Source organism: Loxodonta africana, chromosome 23, assembly GCF_030014295.1.
Source record: "Loxodonta africana isolate mLoxAfr1 chromosome 23, mLoxAfr1.hap2, whole genome shotgun sequence".
Taxonomy (NCBI): Eukaryota; Metazoa; Chordata; class Mammalia; order Proboscidea; family Elephantidae; genus Loxodonta; species Loxodonta africana.
Window position 1 is genome coordinate 5911721 of NC_087364.1, and position 21437 is coordinate 5933157.

Genomic DNA, 21437 nt, shown 5'->3' on the forward strand with positions numbered 1-21437 from the left:
CAACAACATGGAGAATTTCTCAGACGGAATGGAGAGCAAAGGAAGGCAGACAGCATAGGTACAAAAGAATGCATCCTAAATGACACCATTTACATAAAGTTCAAAAAAGGGCAAAGTGACTCCTTGATGATAGATGTCAGATGCAAATTTTGGTGGGGAGACAGGGAGTTGAAATTGGGGAGAACCTTTCTGGATGCTGTCAGTGTTCTGTATTTAGATTTGGGTGGTCATTACATGAGTATGTTCACTTTGTAAAAATGTACTAAGCTGTACCCTTAAGATTTTGCATTTTATTATATGGATATATTATATGCTTTTCTTCAATGTTTTAAAGTAAAATATTTTTTGAAAGAAGTTAAAAAGTTCTATTTTATGTGATGAGTCTAGACTTTTTTGTTAGAAACCAATCCAAAAAAATTTTAAAGTAACATAAAAAATATATGTATCCGCTGCCTGAGTTGGTCGATTGTTCACAGGTTTGTAACATCTCTCCTGGGCCAGGGAAGTCTTTGGAGTAGTATTTCATGATTCATAATTCAGATTACAAAAAAAAAAAAAAGGAACTGATCAATTCTTCTAACAGTAAACTGCTATATTCATTACAAATGACACTTTGAAGATAATCTCTTTTCATGACGACTTTTACACTATAGCTTATTTCTCCAGGAGCCACGCAGGATCACATATCAGTTCACATTTGGTCTGCCAACTCATTGAGTTCCCCCGCAAGTGAACAATTTAATAGCGAAAAGTAGTTATCTGTAATCACGGTGCTCGATCTGAGATTTAGGACCAAATATTATCTGAGCTGAGGCCATACACTTAAACCTTAGAAAATGTTCTGTTGTAGGAAATCCCAATATAACAGTTTTTTTTCCCCCAAAATAAATTGGGTAAAGGAGAAGGAACTCTGGCAACTACTGCTGCAATGGAGATTGCCATATCTGACCACTAATCTTCATTCTAAATTAATAAAAAAAAAAAAAATTAATCTTAATTCTAATTGCTGATATTTAAATGAACTTTTGCTTAACCAAAGACTAATTTTCCTCACAGTTTCACATACAAGGAAAATAGGATACTCACTGCAATTCTAGTTTAAATTGAAAGTAAACTAAGATTTAAGAATATTTTCTGTTGTTGCATTGTACATCTTCTGACAAAATATGCTGTCATTTAAAAGTGTAAGCTACAGATCACAGTAGCTTAGTGTGTGAGACTATTATAATGCAGTATTTTTTTTTTACCTTATGTTCTAAGAAGTAGCATTCAATTTATAGCTTTACATAGTGTTGAATTATATTAAATCTTTTTTAAGCATGGAAAATATCCATGTTCTCTGATATTTTATTGTCATACTCTAACACATATTACTTTGTAATGTTTCACAAATATGCACCTGACATTTAGTTACACATTAAAAAAAAAAAAAAAAAAAGATGAGTGAAGTTAGGCAAATGCACCCAGGCAATGATGCAAAGGCACTGGACTTTTTATTGGTCGATTCAAATTAGCAGCCACCCTAGCAAATCGCTAACCACTCCTCCTAGTATCTGAACTCCCCCTCCAGCCCTATCACTTCTTCTTTTTTAATTATAAGACAAAATAAATGGCAAATGTTTCCTTAAAAAAAAAAAAAGATTAATAGGAATCAAAGTTTTAAGCAAGTTTTATTTTAGATATAAAATCTAAATCATTTTCTTAGTTTGCTTAGAAAAGTGCATCTTAAAAATATTTTAATATAGACGGGGGAACTATTCTCTCATTTACTGTTTAAATTCATGGAGTTAAAAAAAAAAAAAAAAAGGCCAAGCAAAATAAGAGGAAACTGATGTTATAAAAGATAAGTACTACAGCATTCCCAAGTTTAACTCTTTATAAAGTGAAAACTAAGACGATACCTTCTGATAAACCATAGTCTTTATAATCAGCACGTGGCATATAACAGAGTTCAGGGTTTCAGGAACTTTAATTAAGCTTCAACTTCTGTAAAGCTAATAACATAAGTATTTTTTTAAAGCTGGAATATGTGAACTACAATAGCAGCAGTTTGAAACAAAATAACAGAAAATAACATTACATTATTATAAATGTCTCTCTTAACTTCTATTGGAAATTTTTATTTTATATGAACAATTACAGTTGTTTTTTTCAATTACTGCTTTATATATGTATGAGTTGCCATTGTCCTACGTGAAAAGTTTCCGAAGTAACTGAAATTAACTATAAAAACACACATGAGTATGTGTACACGTAAGGGTGATTCTTTTCTTCCTGTGAAAAGTATTTGGGAAAAGCCCATCAGGAACATATAATATTAGACAGAAAAACTGTGAATTTGAAATAAACCTAAAAGACTTAAATAGCACTTGTATCCTATTTTTGGTTCAATAGTTTTATATTTAAATTTTTAGTTACTTCTTACATCTAATGCAAGATTCTAGAATTTTTTTTTTTTTTTTTTTTTTTACTTTCCACAATTTTAACTGAAAAATGCAAGGATGTAGCTAACGTAAAAATAGAAGAAAACACTGCGATTTTACAAAAACGTCCTCATATCCTATAGACGTGGGCACTTGTACAGTAAATTACGGACTACCACTTTTGAAGAAATCGTTATTGCCCCATTTCAATTGCTTCTTCCAAGACAAGAGGCTATGACTCAACTGTTCAATATGTCATCAAAGCGAAAAGTTTTTCTAATGCTATCTTTCCTTAAATGTGTCCTATTTCTTGTAATTCACATGACACTCTGGCTGTGGTTGTCTGTTAAATTTCCTGTTTTGGTCTAGCTTCAGAAAACCAAACCAAATAGCTCACAGGAAAGGCTGTGATGAGTACTCTTTTTTCTTTTCCTTTGGCATTTCCAGTTAAGTATTTTCTCCTTAGAGGCACAGAGAAAGGGAGAAAAATAACCACAGACATGGTGTAAGTAGGTCATAGCAGCTTCAATGCACCAAAAAATGTGCCATCTCCATCCTGGGATATTTGAGCATTTTCTCGTGGGATTGCCAGTTGAAGTTCATCTCCTTCTTCCAGCTTTGCAATGCCTGGAAAAGAATGATTCGCGAGAACTTTAAACAGTTATAGAATGAAAAAGGAAAAAAAAAAAAGTAAACTGTTTAGTTTTGGAAAAATGACACTGAGAAGACATAGGCATTCACACTTCAAAATAATTCAGTGAACTTCCAAACGAGTTCTGTTCTCCTAGCCTAAAAATAACAAGAAATAAGCATAACGAGTTATAACATGTGAATGTATTTATCACCTACTGTTTATAAAATGAAGGATCTGGAAAGAACTCAGATGCCCAACTTTAAGAAAAAATAGTTAAGTAAATCATAACACATTCTTTAGTGGAATATCACAGAGTTAAAGGCAGTTTTGGCTTAATTTTATTGACAAGGAAAGCTTTTAATAATAATATCAAATAAAATGCAAACACACAAGTACTCGTAATGCATAGTTCCAGTTATAATTTTAAATGTGCATATATTCTAATATAAAAAAGTAAAAACCAAAACACCATTGTTAACACAACACATTTTTTAATATACTTTTTCTCTAGAGTCCAGACAGAAAAAAGGAGCCGTTTGGATTTTTTTTTATAGCCTTCTATATTTATGTTTCCTTAAATGACTAAGTTTGTCTTTGTAATCATAGGTAAAAAGTAATTAAGTCCTCAGAAATAACCAATAAATCTGCCTGTGCCTGAATACGGCGAGGTAGTCAGTGAATCCAGAATATAAAATACAATTTCCGGAACCATACATGGTATATCAGGTAATTCCTGGCCCCATTTTAAAAGAAAAATATGCAGGGGAAGAAAGAGAAGAATGGAGAGAAGAAGAAATTAACAATAAACTAGTAACAGAATTACCAACACTTCTGACATTTTGAAACATTGTTGTATGGTTTTGTTAACAAACTTCGTAAATTTATTCTCACGAATACACGCATCTATGTTAACAGCTATTCTATCCTCAAAACTAAAGCAGCCAGATTTCCTTGATCCACAGCCGGTCAGTGTTTATTTATTGAACCCTTGACTATGTGCCAAACACCCTTCTAAACACTGGTAGATCAGTGCTCAAAAATGGCAAAAGTTTCTGTCCCCAAAGGTTTTGTTTTATTTTTTCATGGGCAAAGCCGGGCAGCAAATGAAAGTATTTTTAGGTATTGTTACCAGTTGTACATATACTTTCAAGAATTGTGAAAGCATTTGATAATTACCTTAAATAGCAAGAAAAGACTGAAATTTGTTGAATAGATTAGTCACTATCATAAAAACCCAAAACCCATTGCCATTGAGTCAATTCCAACTCCTAGCAACCCTGTAGGATAGAGCAGAACTGCCCTACAAAGTTTCCAAGGAGTGGCTGGTGGATTCGAACTGCCGACCTTCTGGTTAGCAGCTGTAGCTCTTAACCACTATGCCACCAGGGCTCCAATCACTATCATAGTGATTGAAAGTGATCTTATATATTGGTAAAGGCTATATAGATCACAGAGCTTTAAATAATATTATCGTTCAGGTATTTGAATTCTTGCAGACTGCAGCAGTCAGCTATATGTTTTCCGACAAAAGTTATATTCGATTTATTAATTAAGTAGTGAAAAAGATTCTGCCTTGGTTCCTTGGTAAAATACTGAGTTTCCTAAGATGGTCGTGATTATTTTTTTTTTTTCAGATTAATAGGGAAGTATTTTATGCACAAATACACTAATGTGTACAATTAAATGGTGTTAAACAATTTCACCCTAGAAAAAATTAAAATTAAGAACTGGAAACTTTCTAGAGAATGCTTCTTATCAATAATGCTCATTTATTAGCATTGAGAAATATCTTTGAAACCAAGCTAATGATTCTTAAATTGCAAGCACCTAAGAAACCTGGCAGGGTACTCTAATAGAAGGCAAAGATGGGAGGGGGACAGACCATCAGACAATTTTAACACGAGCTGGTTGTAAAGCACTAAGCAGTAATGAATATAAATAATATATTGGACCAGCCTCACCATGTTTAAGTATTATGAAGTGCTGAAATACTGGTCACCACTGGACCCAGGGAAACATTTCTTTATGTAAATTAGGGAGTTTCACTTCAATAAACTTCCTCATCACTCACTCAAAACTATTGTTTTGACTGCAGATCCACAAATGATATCATCTCAATTTTTATGAACTATTTTCTTTCCTTTCTAAGCAATTTATTCTGCATTTGTTTGTAAAAACCCTTGATATAGATGACAAATCACCCATCCTGTGTTTCACACTGCTGTTCATGATAACTGTCCAGATCCGAAGACATTCCCCAGGGTTCCAGACAGATTTGGTAAAAATCACCAGAGGAATATATGTGTTTAAGGTGATTTTTTTGTTGTTGTTTTTCTAAGACCAACTTTGGTTAATTTGAAATTAACTCCCCACCCCCAAATTAAAATCAAGAATAAAAAAACAAACCAGGTGCTATCAAGTCAACTCAGACTGATGGGAACCTCATGTGTGTCATGGTAGAATTATGTTGGTTTTTAATGCCTGATTTTTCAAGAGTAGATCACTGGGTTTTCTTCCAAGGCACCTCTGGGTGGACTCAAATCTCCAGCCTTTTTGTTAGTAGCCAAGTGCTTAATAACAAAACCATTAGGAATGGTTTTATTGGCCTCAATGAAAAGGGGCTAGCTTATCCTTCAAAAAAAAAAAGTGTGGAGGAATGTCTTCTCATCTATTTATCCTTTAGTATACCATCCTTTCCTCTCGTATTGGGGAGCTTGGATTAAGAGCACAGCGCATCTTCATTTCACAAGAAGCAGGTCTGAAATGTATTATTTACCAGCTGAATAACAGGAATTATTGGGTAGTGTTTCAGGCATGTTTTGAATACACCGGAACAAAGTGACCAGACTCAATTCATCTCCAAACACGTGGACTTTTTTCCTCTGTATTAAGTGTCCCATTGCAAAGGTATTATCCGTGTATAAAACCTGAATAATGAAACAAAAAGCTTTGTCAGAAGTGAGTACAAAAAGGGGAGCATTCTACAGTGAAAGCTGAATTCAGATTTGAACATACCTGACCGTATATAAAGAAGTAACCGGTTTCTTTGACCAATATTTTATTTTCTTTTTCCTCCAGAGCTCTTCCTCTCTTAAAGCTGAGAAGCCAGGGAACAAATGTGAAAGATCCTACAATTAAGAGAATGACTTATAAGAAAAGAAACGGAGAAAAGCAATTCTTCGCCTCCATTTAGTTGCCAAACTAAATCCGAAGCTTAGAGGAGAATTGCATATGACAAAGAAAATAAAAAGAAAGCAAATCACATCTCAGCCATTGTTTGCATGTTAACCCAGGCAACTACTGGAATCAGGAACTTGAGTCAAATCCTTCATTTGAATGACTGGGTTTCTTCCTTTTTATTTCAGCTCTTTTCTTAATAAGGCCTCATGTAGATGGAAGCAACCCTTCCACCACCCCTCAACTTGGCAGCAGGGCCTAAGGAGAATGAAAGTTACTAAAACATAGTATTTGGTAGGAAATAATCAAGGAACTTTGTAACAGCCTCTGTGATACTCAAGTTTAAGAGATTTTCTCTTCAGTAGTTTAATTCTCCTCCACTAAAAAAAAAAAAATTTTTTTATTTTTTTTTTATCCCTCAAGGAGCCCTGGTGGCACAGTGGTTAAGCGTTCAGCTGCTAACCAAAAGGTCAGCAGTCTGAATCTACCAGCTGGTCTTTGGAAATGCTATGGGACAGTTCTACTACGACTCGTAGGGTTGCTACGAGTTGGAATTAACTCCATGGCAATGGGTTTACCTCTTAAACTTCACTTGGGAAGTCACATGAAAACAACTATGCCCAAGGATAGGATGACATGGAGCAGAAAGAAGGCAGTGGCTGGTAGAAGTGGGCAGGCAAGAAGAAAATCAAATAATTGAGGTAGGATTGGGTCCCTGATCTTTTTGGAAGTAGATTTCCAGCCCTTTCTTCTGAGGCAGCTCTGGGTGAATGTGAATCTCCAACTTTTGGGTTAATAAGCCAAGTGACTTACTGGATTTTTTCACAAATAGTGCGTCCACATACAAACACATGCACACATATAATGTGTGAAAATGACGAAATTATGTAACAAAATTTCTGGCTTTTTTTCACTCATAGACCACACATGTCCCATGACAAAAGTGTATTTCTGCCTTATTCAACCTCATTCAGTAGTCCAAAAATGTTACTTTTGGTCATGTTTGTATATTAAAGGTCTAAGCTGTGGTCAAGAAGTCATTGGTCTAGTTTAGTAGTATCCCAGCAATTGGAAAATAAACAGTTGAAACTTCATTTGTTTCTATTAATTTGACAATTATATCCCTGTCACTTTTGAGTCATCAGTTGGAACCTTGAACCTACTGAAGGCTGTCCATAAATCATGTGCTATGGATTGGAAGCGTAAACAAAGCGAAGCCTGCACTGGCGTAAATGTATTGAGTAGCTATCATTAGGGATCTCGATTCAACCTGCATTGACATTCCAAATCTGGCTTTTAATTGTAGGTGTAAACAAAGCAAAACTGATATAAGATAATCTTATCTTGTTTCAACAGTTGAAGGTGAAAGCCTTGTCAGATCATCCTAAATGAAACCATTAAGCTACATTAAACCAAAAAAACCAAACCCACTGCCGTCGAGTCGATTCCGACTCATAGCGACCCTATAGGACAGAGTAGAACTGCCCAATTGAGTTTCCAAGGAGCGCCTGGTAGATTCAAACTGCCGATCTCTTGGTTAGCAGCCATAGCACTTAACCACTACGCCACCAGGGTTTCCCTAGGTCTACTTATTTCATAGTCTAATCATGTCTTGGTAGCGCCAACGTCTTTGATCAATGATCATAAATAAGTCACCTGAGTCATATGCTTGTAGCATATATAAAGACCCTTGCTTCTTGCACACCTCACATTTGGATTTTGTCATCACTTTACTAGAACTCACCAGTTATTGATTTACAATGTACACATTTTTTCAGTTTATAAATCTAAATCTTAGAAGTCTGTAGGATCTTGGGGGGAAGTAAATGCAAGTCCTACACAGCCAACTTCAAACTGAAAGTCTTTGTGAGGGCAGAAGAAACAAGTAACAGAGCGCAGCGAGAGACTTGGAGGTTGCATTCGCGAATCCAGAAAAGACAAAAAGGAGCTGGGAAAATAAATCCGTGAAAACGCACACATTGTGGGCCCAAAGTGAAATGGCCTGAGTTGGAGAATGACTTCAAAGAGTGAATTATTTCTCAAAAAGAACAAAATGAAGCTGTCTGTTCTGTCGAAATTCAGATCAAAGTCAAGTGTCTAGCAAATGAAAGAGGAATCTCAGATTTCAAGGTGGCTTTCACCCAGATTTTTAAATTCATGAAACGGAATAGCCTTTCCATGAGAATGAGAACCACTGATGATGAATGAATGAACTAAAATGGCCTATTTTAAGAAGAAAACTCAATTTCTTCTGGTGACTTTGATTTGTTGACTTCAAAGACATCGATTATCAAAAATTGTTTCAGTTTAAGACTTATGAAAGCATTAAAATATAAACAACATCTTGTTTTTGTAGTTTTAGGCCTAGGATCATTTCTTACTTAATCATTTCTAGCTCTTTGTGCATCCATACTCTTTGGTTTCAACATGGTGTCCCATTTCCATAATGAGCCCATTCAGTTCACCACTGGTTGAATTTGGTTTGGGAAAATACCTACCTTAAATGAAGTTTCCATGAGATCAGTTTTATCCCGGTAACATTAAATACGTTGGACAGAAGGCAAAAAAAAAAAATGAAATTGAAGTCAAGAATATGTGAAAATATATTGCTATAGTGCACTTATGAAAATAATGCACAGGGGATTTTGTGGTTTGAAAAACATGTAATGCGTGTGTTATTTGCCTAAAAATACAGTAACTGTTTGCACCACACAGAGACTTCTCAAAAGCCATTGTTGTTAGCTGCTGTTGAGTTATCTCCTGACTCATGGTGACCGCATGTGTTATGGAGTAGAACTGCTCCATAGGGTTTTCTTGGCTCTTCTCTTCACAGAAGCAGCTTATCAGGACTTTCTTCCATAGAGTCACTGGGTGGGTTTGAACTGCCTACCTTACAATTACTAGCTGATCGCAAACCACTCTACCACCCAGGCACCTCAATACCCTTCGGGATAATGTATCATGAATTCACATTGTAAGCACACCGGAGTCTCACCTGTAGGTTATGTGAATATTGAAGTAAAGTGTGACCACATCTACCATGGCCTCCTCCAGACTGAGTCCAGTACATCTAGATGGTGCCTGACTACCACCACTGTTTGCTCTGACAGGGATCACAACAGAGGGTCCCAGACAGAGCTGGAGAAAAATGTAGAACAAAATTCTAACTCAAAAAGAAAGATCAGATTTGCTCGCCTGACAGAAACTGAAGAAACCCTGAGATTATGGTCCCCAGCCACCCTTTCAGCTCAGTAATGAGGTCACTCCTGAGGTTCACACTTCAGCCGAAGACTGAACAGTTCCATGGAACAAAACAAGACTAAAGGGGCACACCAGCCCTGGGGCAGGGACTGGAAGGCAGGAGGGAACAGGAAAGCTGGTAACAGGGAACCCAGGGTTGAGAAGGGGGTGTGTTGACATGTCATGGGGTTGTTAACCAATGTCATAGAACAATGTGTGCAGTAATTGTTTGACGAGAAACTAGATTATCCTGTAAACCTTCATGTAAAGTTCAATAAAAAAAAAAGGATTAAAAAGATTTACAGGGTCCACAAGAGATAACATAGCATTAGCTGAAGAGAAAAACAACTTTTCCTAGAATCGAGATGAGAAAAAAAATGTCTCCTGTGGGTTGTCATAAAGTGTCACAGTACGAAGTGATGGTAGACAACGTATTCCACATTTTATAAATACAATTGATAAGTATACATATCTACTGCATAGAGTGCCCCAAGGCAAATCAACCATGTTTTATTTATTTTTTCCCAAACAGGATTTGAGAGAAGAATATAAAACCAGAACCTTGTATTTTCTGAACACCTCTAAGAATTTAAGAAACCTAGGTGATAAGACCAAAGAAATCACACTGTGGATGCAAGTTAAAATGAACAATTCCTTAAGGCAGTTTTTGAAGTTAATACTCCCACAGACAGAGGAGGGGATGGTGTGCAGGAGGTTAGAGAGAAAGGAGGGAGGGATGATAGAAAGGAGAGAAGAAAAAAAAATGGGAGCAAGGATGGATGGAGAGTCTTCACAGGTTTTCCTTAGCACCTGCTCTTGTCTGTTGCTCTTAAATGCTCTCAAGAATTACCCCAGTGATTGTCTCTCACTGACAGTTAATGTCCCCCTAAAATGGGGCAAGGCTGGTCACTCCAATTACTTGTACCCAAAGAAGGGCTCTGGGAATTGTTTTTCTTTTTAAATGAAAAACCTCCCAGTGCCATGTAGTTGTTGTCAGGTACCGTTGAGTTGGTTGTGACTCACAGCGACGCTATGTACAACAGAGCGAAACATTGCCCGGTCCTGCGCCATCATGGTTTTTGCTACGTTTGAGCCCATTCTTGCAGCCACTGTGTCAACCCATCTAGTTGAGGGTCTTCTTTTTTTTCACTGACCCTCTACTTTACTGTCTTGGGTAATAATAGTGAACCTCAATCACAAATCACATAAGGAAAATTACCATCACTTTTTTTTATGTGATATAATTTCAGTGAAAAAATGATAACATATTTTAAAGTTCTGTTTAAATTAGGTCATACATGCAGAGCACCTTTTTGACTCAAGAGTGTTGAAAAAATTGAAAGGAAGAATTAATATGATTACCATGGTTGTAAAATATAAACTGATAACATTGAAGGTGATTACTTTCATGATACTAATTATTCTCATGTGATGCCATAATCAAAGAAGGATGAAAGTTTTCTTTTTCCTTTCCTTTTCTTTTTTTCTTCAAATAATACACATCTCAGACTCTAAGTCTCTGAGGTCAAGGACTGGCTATGTTTGGTTCACCACCTTTTCCCCAGAACCTAACACTTTAACTACCCACAATAAATATGCAGAAATACAGGTAGTCCCTGACTTATGATGTATTTGAGTTACGATGAACCACGCTTAAGGCAGTCTGTTACTTATTTATTTATTTTTACATCTTATTGTCAGTAATGTTTACTAAATACATACAATGGTAGAAGGGATAAAATACTGGGGTTAAAGTAAACTCATCAGTTGGCTCATTTGTAGCAGCTGAGGCTCAAGAAGTATTTAAAGTTCACATTATCAAATAGTAGAAATATAAACATTTTAACAGTATGTAGAGAAACATTAATGAATACAATGCCACTGATCAAAAATTAGAAGGTGGTGTGAGTGGCCATCTAGGATAGCTCACTGATCTCACCCCTTTGGGAGCAAGGAAGAATGAAGAAAACTAAACATACAAGGGAAAGATTAGTCCAAAGGACTAATGGACCACATGTACCACGGCCTCTACCAGACGAAGTCCAGACCAACTAGATGGTGCCTGGCTACCACCACTGACTGCTCTGACAGGGATTACAATAGAGGGTCCTGGACAGAGCTGGAGAAAAATGTAGAACAAAATTCTAACTCAAGAAAGACCAGATTTACTGGCCTGACAGAGTCTGGAGAAAACCCTGAGAGTATGGCCCCTGGACACCCCTTCAGCTCAGTAATGGAGTCACTCCTGAGGTTCACCCTTCAGTCAAAGATTGGACAGGCCCATGGAACAAAACAAGACTAAAGGGGCGTACCAGCCCAGGGGCAAGGACTAGAAGGCAGGACGGGACAGGAAAGCTGACAATGGGGAACCCAAGGTCGAGAAGGGACAGTGTTGACAGGTCATGGGGTTGCCAACCAATGTCATACAGTAGTGTGTGTGCTGTTTAATGAGAAACTAGTTTGTTCTGTCAACCTTCATCTAAAGTACAACAAAAAAAATTTTTTAAAGATTAGAAGGTAGGAGAGAGGAAGGATAATGAGAAGAGAGAAGAATAACACGAATTTTATCATAGACCAAGAAGGGAGTGAAGAGATACTGTCTGAGGCTTTAACTATAAAGGCAAATATTGGAGCTATGCACACACATAGAAAGCAAAGTACAGTCTATACAGTAAGCCACTTCTTTAAAAATGTAAAAGGGAACGAATGTCAGTAAAGTGTAAAACAGAGCACATTATATGATAGAATATAGGTCAATCATATCTCTGAAGTAAATAAATGTAAATGTGATTAAATCATGCAATAAACGAAAATGATTTTAAGATAAGATCAAAATCAAAGCCCAACAATACGCCATATAGATGTAAATTCCTTAAAAGGAATCACTTCAGGGAGGTTAAAAATAAAATGTTGGGCAAAACATATTAGGCAAATACAAACCAAGAGAGAGAAAGTTTTTCAACTTTAATACGGAGAAGACACACCATGGAATTGAAGAATTTTGCATAGAAGGACAATAACCAGCCAGAAGATCCGATGAAAAAAGATATCTTTGTTTATTACAGTACCAGAAATGATAATATACTTCATATTAAAATTAATAAAAAATATGGAAGACCTTTATGAAGAAAATTTCAATACACACTAAAAGACAGAAAAGAAGATTGAACATGTAAAAATATATATCATGTGCTTTTGAATTGAATTGAATTGGAACACAATATCATGAGGATATTTTACGTGAATTTATAAATATAGCAGGAATCCAGTGAGATTCCCAGTTTTTTTTTTTTTTTGACTAGACAAGTTGATTCTACAGTTCCTAAGGGGAAAAATAAACAAACAGTAAAACTCAGGAAAACCATGGAAATGAAAAAAAAAAGGGGGGGAAATAAGGCTTACCAGATAATAAAATGTTGTAAAGTCTTAATAACTAAAATGGCATGCTTTGGGTATATGATTAAAGAGACAAATCAATGTAACAGAAGAAAAGTAAGAAACTGACACAAATAAATACAGAAGTTTAACATTTGTTAAAGGTAGCCTCTCCAAGCAGTGGAGGGGAAAACGGTCCGTTGGATATACATGTTGGGGTAACGGGTAGGCCTCTGGAAAAAGAAGTAAGTTGATTCTATAGCTCACATTTTATGCCAGAATAGAGTTTCCAAGGAATGGATGGTGGATTTGAACTGCTGACATTTCAGTTAGCAGCCTGTGTTCTTAACCACTGCACCACTAGGGCTCTTCCTTTTTTTTTATTAGGTTACTATTTATTGGCTTTGACTGGCCATATCTCCCAATATTTTCCCGACAACTCTGGGAAGGTGGGCCTGAGGTTACCCCCATTCCATCAGCAGAGACACTGAGCAACCTGCCCTTGGCCACAGTGATGTGAGAGGGCAGATAAAATACTTAAATAACCATAAAATCTCAGAAGAAACTTGGGAGCATTCCTTTATAACGTCACAGTACTGAAGACCTTTCTAACCACAACTTAAAATCCAGAAACCATAAAAAGATACTGATAAAGCTGAGTTTAAAAAAAAAATCTTAAACAAAATTGAAAAGACAACTGACGATATGGGAGAAAATATTTGCAATTTATAAAACAAAGAACTAATGTCCTTAACATATAAAGATCTCACAGAAATCAATGTGAAAAAGACCAATAACCTAACTAAAAAATGAGAAAAGATGTGAACAGACCTAAACACAGCTCAGAGAAAATGAAATATAGAAAAGAAAAATTGGGAGAATGTAAAAACAGTTCACAGAAATACAAATGATTCTTAAAACACACGAAAAGATAGTCAATAAATTTCATATTAAAAGAAAAGTAAATTAAGTTATAATAAGATACTATTTTTAACACACCAGATTGGATAAAACCCCAAATTTTGACAACACTGATTGCTGACAAAGCCGTACACGGTCCTTCTTTTACACTGTCAGTGACTGTACAAAGTTTTAGAACACCTATGGGCTCAATGGGAAACCCTGGTGGCGCAGTGGTTAAGTGCTATGGCTGCTAACCAAAAGGTCAGCAGTTCAAATCCACCAGGTGCTCCTTGGAAACTCTATGGGGCAGTTCTACTCCGACCTATAGGGTTGCTATAAGTTGGAATCGACTTGACCACAACGGGCTTGGTTTTTTGTTTTTTGTTTTTTTTTTTAATGGACTCAATGGCAACAGGTTTAGTGTATTTGGGTTTATACAGGCCACGTGGCAATATCTGTCAAAATTCATCTTCTGGCTGTTGATACCACAGATAGGCTGACATATGTGAAATAAAGAATGCACAGAATTATTCTCAGCGGCCCTGCCGTAGCAGAAGATTGTCACCTGCAAGTCTACTGATGGGGGTTAGTTAAATAAATTATGGTAAATCCATACAGTGGAATATTCTGCAGCTATTTAAAATCATGAGGATGCCATGTACAGACATCGAAATACCTGCAATATGCGTTGTTAAGAAAGTAAGCTATAATCTATAATCTTACTTTCAAATTGTGTGTACCACATGTGTGGTATTTTTATCTAGTATAAGAAGGAAGGAAATCAGAACTATAACGTATTTATGTTTGCATAAAGGAACTCTTACAGTCTATATAAAAATGAAACCTGTTGCTGTAAAGTTAATTCTGACTCATAGTGACCCTATAGGACAGAGTAGAACTGCCCTATAGAGTTTCCAAGGAGCACCTGGTGGGTTCGAACTGCCGACCTTTTGGTTAGAAGCCTTAGCTCTTAATCACTGTGCCGCCAGGGTTTCCTAAAATGCCCATGCTCAGCATTTATATACTGTTTCCTGGGGGGTGCTGGTATCACAAAGACAATCCATGGGTCCAAAGGATCAAAGTGCCTCAGGTAAGACCTCCGGAATCAGCACAATGCAGGCACTACTCAAAGAAGGTAATAACGCTGTGTACAGTTCTCACTCACGAAGAAGCAGCAGCTCTATCTGTTTCTGTGATTTACTCCATTTTTTTCTTTCCTTTTTGCCAAATGTGTAATGCAAACCTTTTCCAAATAAATTTTGTTTTGTGTTATTTCATCTTTTGTCCTTAGGGTATTCTTGCGGCTTTGTTTGAGCTCTCGGGAAACAATTTGCTGTCTATTAAAAGTGGCAAACATGTGTTTTTAGAAAATGCAGTGATAAATAAGATAGATTTTCAAATAATTTAGTACATGTGTTGCATTTAGGATAATTAAAGTCAGACAGAGAAACCCAACTTAAGACTTGGGAAACAGGCGCAAAAGAGCACCCGAGGGTTACCATTACAAAGGCTGATTCAAATTCATTCCTTCTACTGGTTCTTGTCTCCCCATTCTTGGCTCCCTAGCTTAACCTCCTGATACTCCTGAACCCACTATGTGGTTCACGACACAGAAATTCCTTCCTCTCCTCCCTGCTTAATTTTTCTCTAGCATCTATCACTATCTTCCATTCTGTATTTTACATGTCCATTTGCGGGATATTTTTTCTCCTGTTTTCCCTTCATCAGAAGGTGTGCTTATTGAAAGTAGGGAAATATGCTTCTCTTATTCACTGCTATCCCCCAGTGCCTACACAGTAACTGGAAAACTGTACGTTCCAAACCAACATACGTAACATAAATGAACAAATCAATGTGTGAGTGAATCAACGAATTGGTCTTTTCCTAGGAGGTTTTTGCTAGCTGTCTTGTATAAGCAGTAGCTGCCATCAAGCAGCCATTTCAAAGAGTATCTTGCTTCCAAGATGATGTTGATAGCTGTTACAGAGGCACGGTCCAATGAATTTGCAAAAAGCTGGATTAAATAAAGTTAAACAAGTTTTTTTTTTTTTTTTTTTTACAGTAGGACTTCTCCGATTCAACAATATGTAATATGACTTGTGACACTTAAAAATGCATAGGATATTGTGTTTCCAACTTGTTTGACAATAAAAGGCTACTTCAGGGGCCATTTCTCTGGATTAACATTCTGCGTGAAATGTTTTGGGAGATGATGCTAATGTTATTCTCCGTGGGCCTGGTTTTGGGCCATTTAGAAAACTGCTGTCTAGAATCCAAGCTAACAAAAACTTCAGATAGTCAAAGCAATTTCAAACATTCTCTCTGTGAGAAAAATGGTAAATTATACAGAAGTAGTTTGACATTATAAAGAAATAAATTGACATTTCCATACAATTCTACATTTCTAAAGCTTAATATAATACCCACTGCCATCGAGTCAATTCCGACTCACAGCGACCCTATAGGACAGAGTAGAACAGCCCCATAGAGTTTCCAAGAAGCGCCTGGCGGATCAGAACTGCCAACCTCTTGGTTAGCTGCCGTAGCACTTAGCCACTACGCCATCTCTGCGCCACCAGGGTTTCCTTAATGTAATGAAAGAATTAATATTTGTGAAGATGATCCTGAGTCACCATAGAAGCCAGAATGATTTTTTAATAATTAAAAATGAAATTGGGTTTCGTATTGTGGTTTATCATGTTCTAGTTATTTGAAAATTTCTAAATGTAATATGGTATCACTACAGGAATCCTGATCATGGGGATATTATTTTAGCCTAAATATTTATTCCCCAATCATTCTGAATACATTTAAGCTTACTAATTTCTATTTGATTATAAGAAATTTTGAGGCAGAGAGTTGATTTTAAATGTAGTACAAATGTAGTCTTTAGACTTGATACTTACAAGTATTTGGACTGAGTCCTCTGTGGGTAAGGACTGGGGCCATTTTCTTACCTTTCCGTATAGTAGGAGTGTCATTATCAGCAATCAGTTGCAAGCAGTCTTGAGTGACTAAAAAGCAAAAATATTTTAGTTATTTGAGTATATATAATAAGGGAACTAAGATGTCCATATACCAATTCTTCCTGAAACACTGCATTAATTATACTTTTGAAAATACTTGCACGATATCGTTCTTAAAGTTTCTTTATGACATGTATCCACAAACGTTAATATACGATGAACTTGAAATTCATCATACTTTAAGAATAACTCCATATGCTATTGTAAAACAGTAAGTATGTCATCTTACAGTTTAACCTACACTCGTTGCCATCGAGGCGATTCTGACTCATAGTGACCCTATAGGACAGAGTAGAACTGCCCACAGGGTTTTCAAGGTTGTAATTTTCACAGAGCAGACTGCCACATCTTTCCCCCGGTGGAGCGGCTGGTGGTTTCGAACCACCGACCTTTCAGTTAGCAGCCAAGCACTTTAACCACTGTGCCACCAGGGCGCCTTACGGTTTAACCTAATTTGATTTAAAATGTTACACATGTATAGAAAGCAAGTTTAGTCATTTATTTTTAAGTCTATCAAGTACATGGGACAATTATTAAACTATCAGATAATTTTAAAATAATCTTCTGTTTAAAAAATTTCTAGCATTAAATAATGATTCATCACTACTGAAAATACTATTGCAAACAGTACTGAGAATAAAAATAATTGCTAACATTTAGCGAGCAGATGTAAATCCAGACAATGGACTAAGGCTTAGTATGCATTATCTCATTTTATCCTCACACAATTTATAAATATTTGGTATTGGAAACCCGAGCCAAGCCCGTTGCCATAGAGTTGATTCTGACTCATAGGGATTCTATAGGACAGAGTAGAACTGCCCTACAGGGTTTCCAAGGAGCAGCTGGTAGATTCAAACTGCCAACCCTCTGGCTAACAGCCAAGCTCTTAACCATTACGCCACCAGGGCTCCATTGGGAACTAAGACTTATAAAAGGTAAATAACTTGTTCAGGGTCGCAGAGCTACAGAGTGACAGATGCAAAATTTAAACCAACCCTCTTTTACTCTGGAACCAAAGTCAGACCTTTCAGTAAAGTATTTTGTACCAAAGAGAGAAAGAAAGACAGAGCATCTTTTAAAAAGAACATGGAAAATTTCAGTGAGCCTGCATAATCAGTACAGCTTCTGGGAATCATCGCTAACTCACATCACATTTTACGTGTAGAATATTTCAAAGACTATTCCAGAGAGGAAATAACAATTGCATTCAATAAAGACAAATGCCTTCAGGTAAAACAAAGTAAGTACACCTTCTTCTGGATCTGAAGGAAGAAAAAAGGTGTAAATATCTGTGAAAAATAATGAAATATAAAGCTAAGCTGGCATGCTTTAAATTACACAAAAATTTAGATTGTTTATTGTCTAGAAGTATTTTGTTCACAGTTAATGTAATACTTCAAAAAGTGTTTCTCAATGAACATGTTTTAAGATACTGACACAGTAGTAAACTCCCAACTGAACAAAGGAATTCACTGAAGTATGACTAATGTTTACTGAAATATGACTAATATTTAAAGCTTGCAATGATAGAAGTCATAACTAAATGATATTCTGAGGCTGTGCAAATGCATAGGCTTAAAGAGACTACTTTTAAAGGAGTGATCACATAAGAAAATCTGTTAAATTTCCCTTGGTATTTAAAGATGGAAATATAACATTAAAAACGTGCAATTTCTTTATGACCATGAAACTTTTCTAACATGTCGTTCGCATTGTGGATTCCCTTACTGACCTTATGAGACGGCAGTAGCCACAGGGAACGGCCACAGACAGCATCTGTGCTATAGGGAAGATAGGATTCAGAAGTGCTCTTGCCTGAGCACCAAATGAGGAAAAGAATCCTAACAGACAGAAGAGTTGTGAATAAGGACAGCTTGTAAGAAAACAATATCAAAATATACAAAGAAGCTAAGGTGCCAAGTGCATAGTATCTAGATTAGACATATTAAACTATTGTTTCTAAAATGTGTTCCTATTTGTTCAATGAACACTTACTAAGCAACTACTATTCGCAAGGCACCATAACAAATTCTGCGAGGGATAAAAAAGTTAATCAGAGCACATGAAGCTGATGAAATTCAGAGTCCATTTTACAGACTTTCCATTTTTCCTTTGTTACCATTTACCTGTATATAAAGAGTAAATGCGATAATACATATGAAATATTTAACACTATACCAAATAAATAAAAAGACAAAACAATGCACATTGCTGTTGAGTCGATTCTAACTCAGATCTGATACGTAATAATTGCAAGATAAATTTTGGTCATTATTGCTAATAGTTAAAGTGTTACCATTACTGTTGTTAATATTATCAAGCCAAATAAACTGGGAAAACATAATGGAAGCAGGCCGAGAAGGCATGAGTATCACCAAAGCTGATAAAGACACCAAATAAACACTAAACCAAAAACGAAACCCATTGCTGGTGAGTGGAGTCTGACTCATAGTGACCCTTATAAGACAGAGCAGAACTGCCCCATAAGGCTTCTAAGGCTGTAAATCCAGAAAAGGAGCCCTGGTGGCACAGTGGTTAAAGCAATCAACTGCTCACTGAAAAGTCAGCTGTTTGAAACCACCAGCCTCTCTGCAGGAGAAAGATGTGGCAGAGGTTTACAGCCTTGGAAACCCTATGGGGTCGATATGAGTCAAAATCGACAGGACAGCAGTGGGTTTGGTTTGGTTTGGGAATCTTTTCGGAAGCAGACTGCAATATCTTTCTCCCACAGAGCTGGCCGGCAGGTTTGAACTGCTGTTCTTTTGGTTAGCAGCCCAGTACTTATCCACTACACCACCACTAGAGCACATTGTTTACTATTTCAATTAACTCTTTCCCTGTTCCCCCAAAACTCCTGTAGGTGTTCCTTGGTAGTTGTCTTTTTAAATTGAAAAAGGTTTACCTAATGAGTGATGATTTGTCACGACCAAGCTGATTTGAAAATATCTGAATTTTAATCTCTGCAGTTCAATTGAAGGATGGCTGGAAACTACACATGGAAGAACATTGGTCTACTCTATCATAAAAACAAAGACCAAATCTGTTACTGTCGAGTTGATTCCGATTCATAGTGACCCTACAGGACAGAGTAGAACTACCCTGTAGGGTTTCCAAGAAGAGGCTGGTAGATTCAAACTGCTGACCTTTTGGTTAGCAGCCAAGCTCTTAACCACTACACCGTATCATAGAGTAGCAGAAATCTAACGTTTGAAAGAAAATGTGCTAGGGAGAGAAAACAACACCCCCAAATTGCTCTTCAGAAAAGAAAATGGTATATCAAAATGAAAATTCAGCAATAGGGTTTGGATCATACTCAGTGAAGCTTGCGCTATTCATTACCCTTATCCCAGGCATTCAAGAGAAAGCCACTGGACTTTCCAGAGTTTCTGTCAGAAATAAGAACAGGACTTTCCAATTACTCCTTAAATGCTGCTTAGGTCTCGTCAGCGTTATCTACTTCTTCACATTTCAACTCCTCCTTTTAAGAAATTTGATATTTATTACCAACTTTCCTCTGATTCATTCTTTGAAGAATCTCATTCTCATTCAACATAGAGCTGACCTTAGGTTACAGATATTTGCTCAGCCAAAGAGCTACTCCAAAAAGTGTAGATCAAATCAAGGTAACATTATATTTTAAGATCTTCCAATAGCATAGCTATCCAACCATAAGCATTTTAAAAATGTGTAGTCTAATGTAAGAAGCACAATATTTATGACATTTGCAAAAATATTCATTCATTGTGTTTGGCTTTCTTTGTCATTCACACATCTTTCCTTCCACTACAGTTGAAGGGAATTATACAAGAGGTTGAGAATAGCTTATTTTTTTAACTAAGCAAAGTGATAGCATACATTAAGATCTTCCTGAGTTTGAATTTCTGAATATATTTCTGAAGACTATAGGATTTCCAAGGAGTGGCTGGTGGATTCGAATGGCCAACATTTTGATTAGCCGCCTGAGCTCTTAAGCACTGCATAACCAGGGCTCCGTTTAGTCTTAGTAACATATATTTTTACAGTTTAAGAATTTTACTCATGATACTGATTTTTGTTAAAAATAGTTCTTAAAAACAAAACATTAAATAGATGATAAAAATAATTTGCAAAAGAGAACTCCCCAAATAAGAATTTTGATGGCAACATTAATTTGCTATTCTTCAATATTTGGCATAAGAAAATTCAACACATTTTGCAATTAGAGTAAACCAAAAGCAAACCTGTTGCCATCAAGTCTATTCCAACTCATACTGACTCCATAGGACAGAGCAGAATTGCCCCATCGGGTTTCCAAGGAGCGGCTGGTGGGTTTGAACTGCCAGCCTTTTGGTTAGCAGCCAAGTTCTTAACCACTGCTCCACAAAGGCTCCTATTTTCCGTACAGAAAACTTATTTTTAGTTTGAAAAGTCATCACCTGTTGAAATGTAAAAGCCAAATACTTCTTAATCAGAAATGGAGATGTGGAAATTTGAGATGGTGCGTACCTTTTGTATTTTTTGTCTATTTGCAACAATACAAATTGGAATCTGGTTCATTACACACTTTCAAGAAAGGTAAATCTAATTATCATAGATCATGCAATTATTGTGGGTTATGCATGGCTCCAATGAAAAACATAAAACACAAAGATTATCCATTACGTTTACCCTAACCAC

At 36.4% G+C, this 21437-nt stretch overlaps 1 protein-coding gene across 1 annotated transcript in view; it reads right to left on the reverse strand.

Annotated features, from left to right (window-relative positions):
* Window positions 1–2446: 2446 nt before the first annotated feature.
* The window catches only part of TNFSF13B (TNF superfamily member 13b), a 35055-nt gene continuing 16064 nt past the window's right edge, over window positions 2447–21437 (reverse strand). Inside the window, exons 3-6 of the mRNA XM_023553191.2 lie at window positions 16710–16766; window positions 6073–6185; window positions 5834–5984; window positions 2447–3050 (exon numbers count right to left, since the gene is read on the reverse strand). Coding sequence (XP_023408959.1) covers window positions 2938–3050; window positions 5834–5984; window positions 6073–6185; window positions 16710–16766 — 434 coding nt within the window. The 3' untranslated portion in view covers window positions 2447–2937. The remainder of the gene's footprint in view (window positions 3051–5833; window positions 5985–6072; window positions 6186–16709; window positions 16767–21437) is intronic.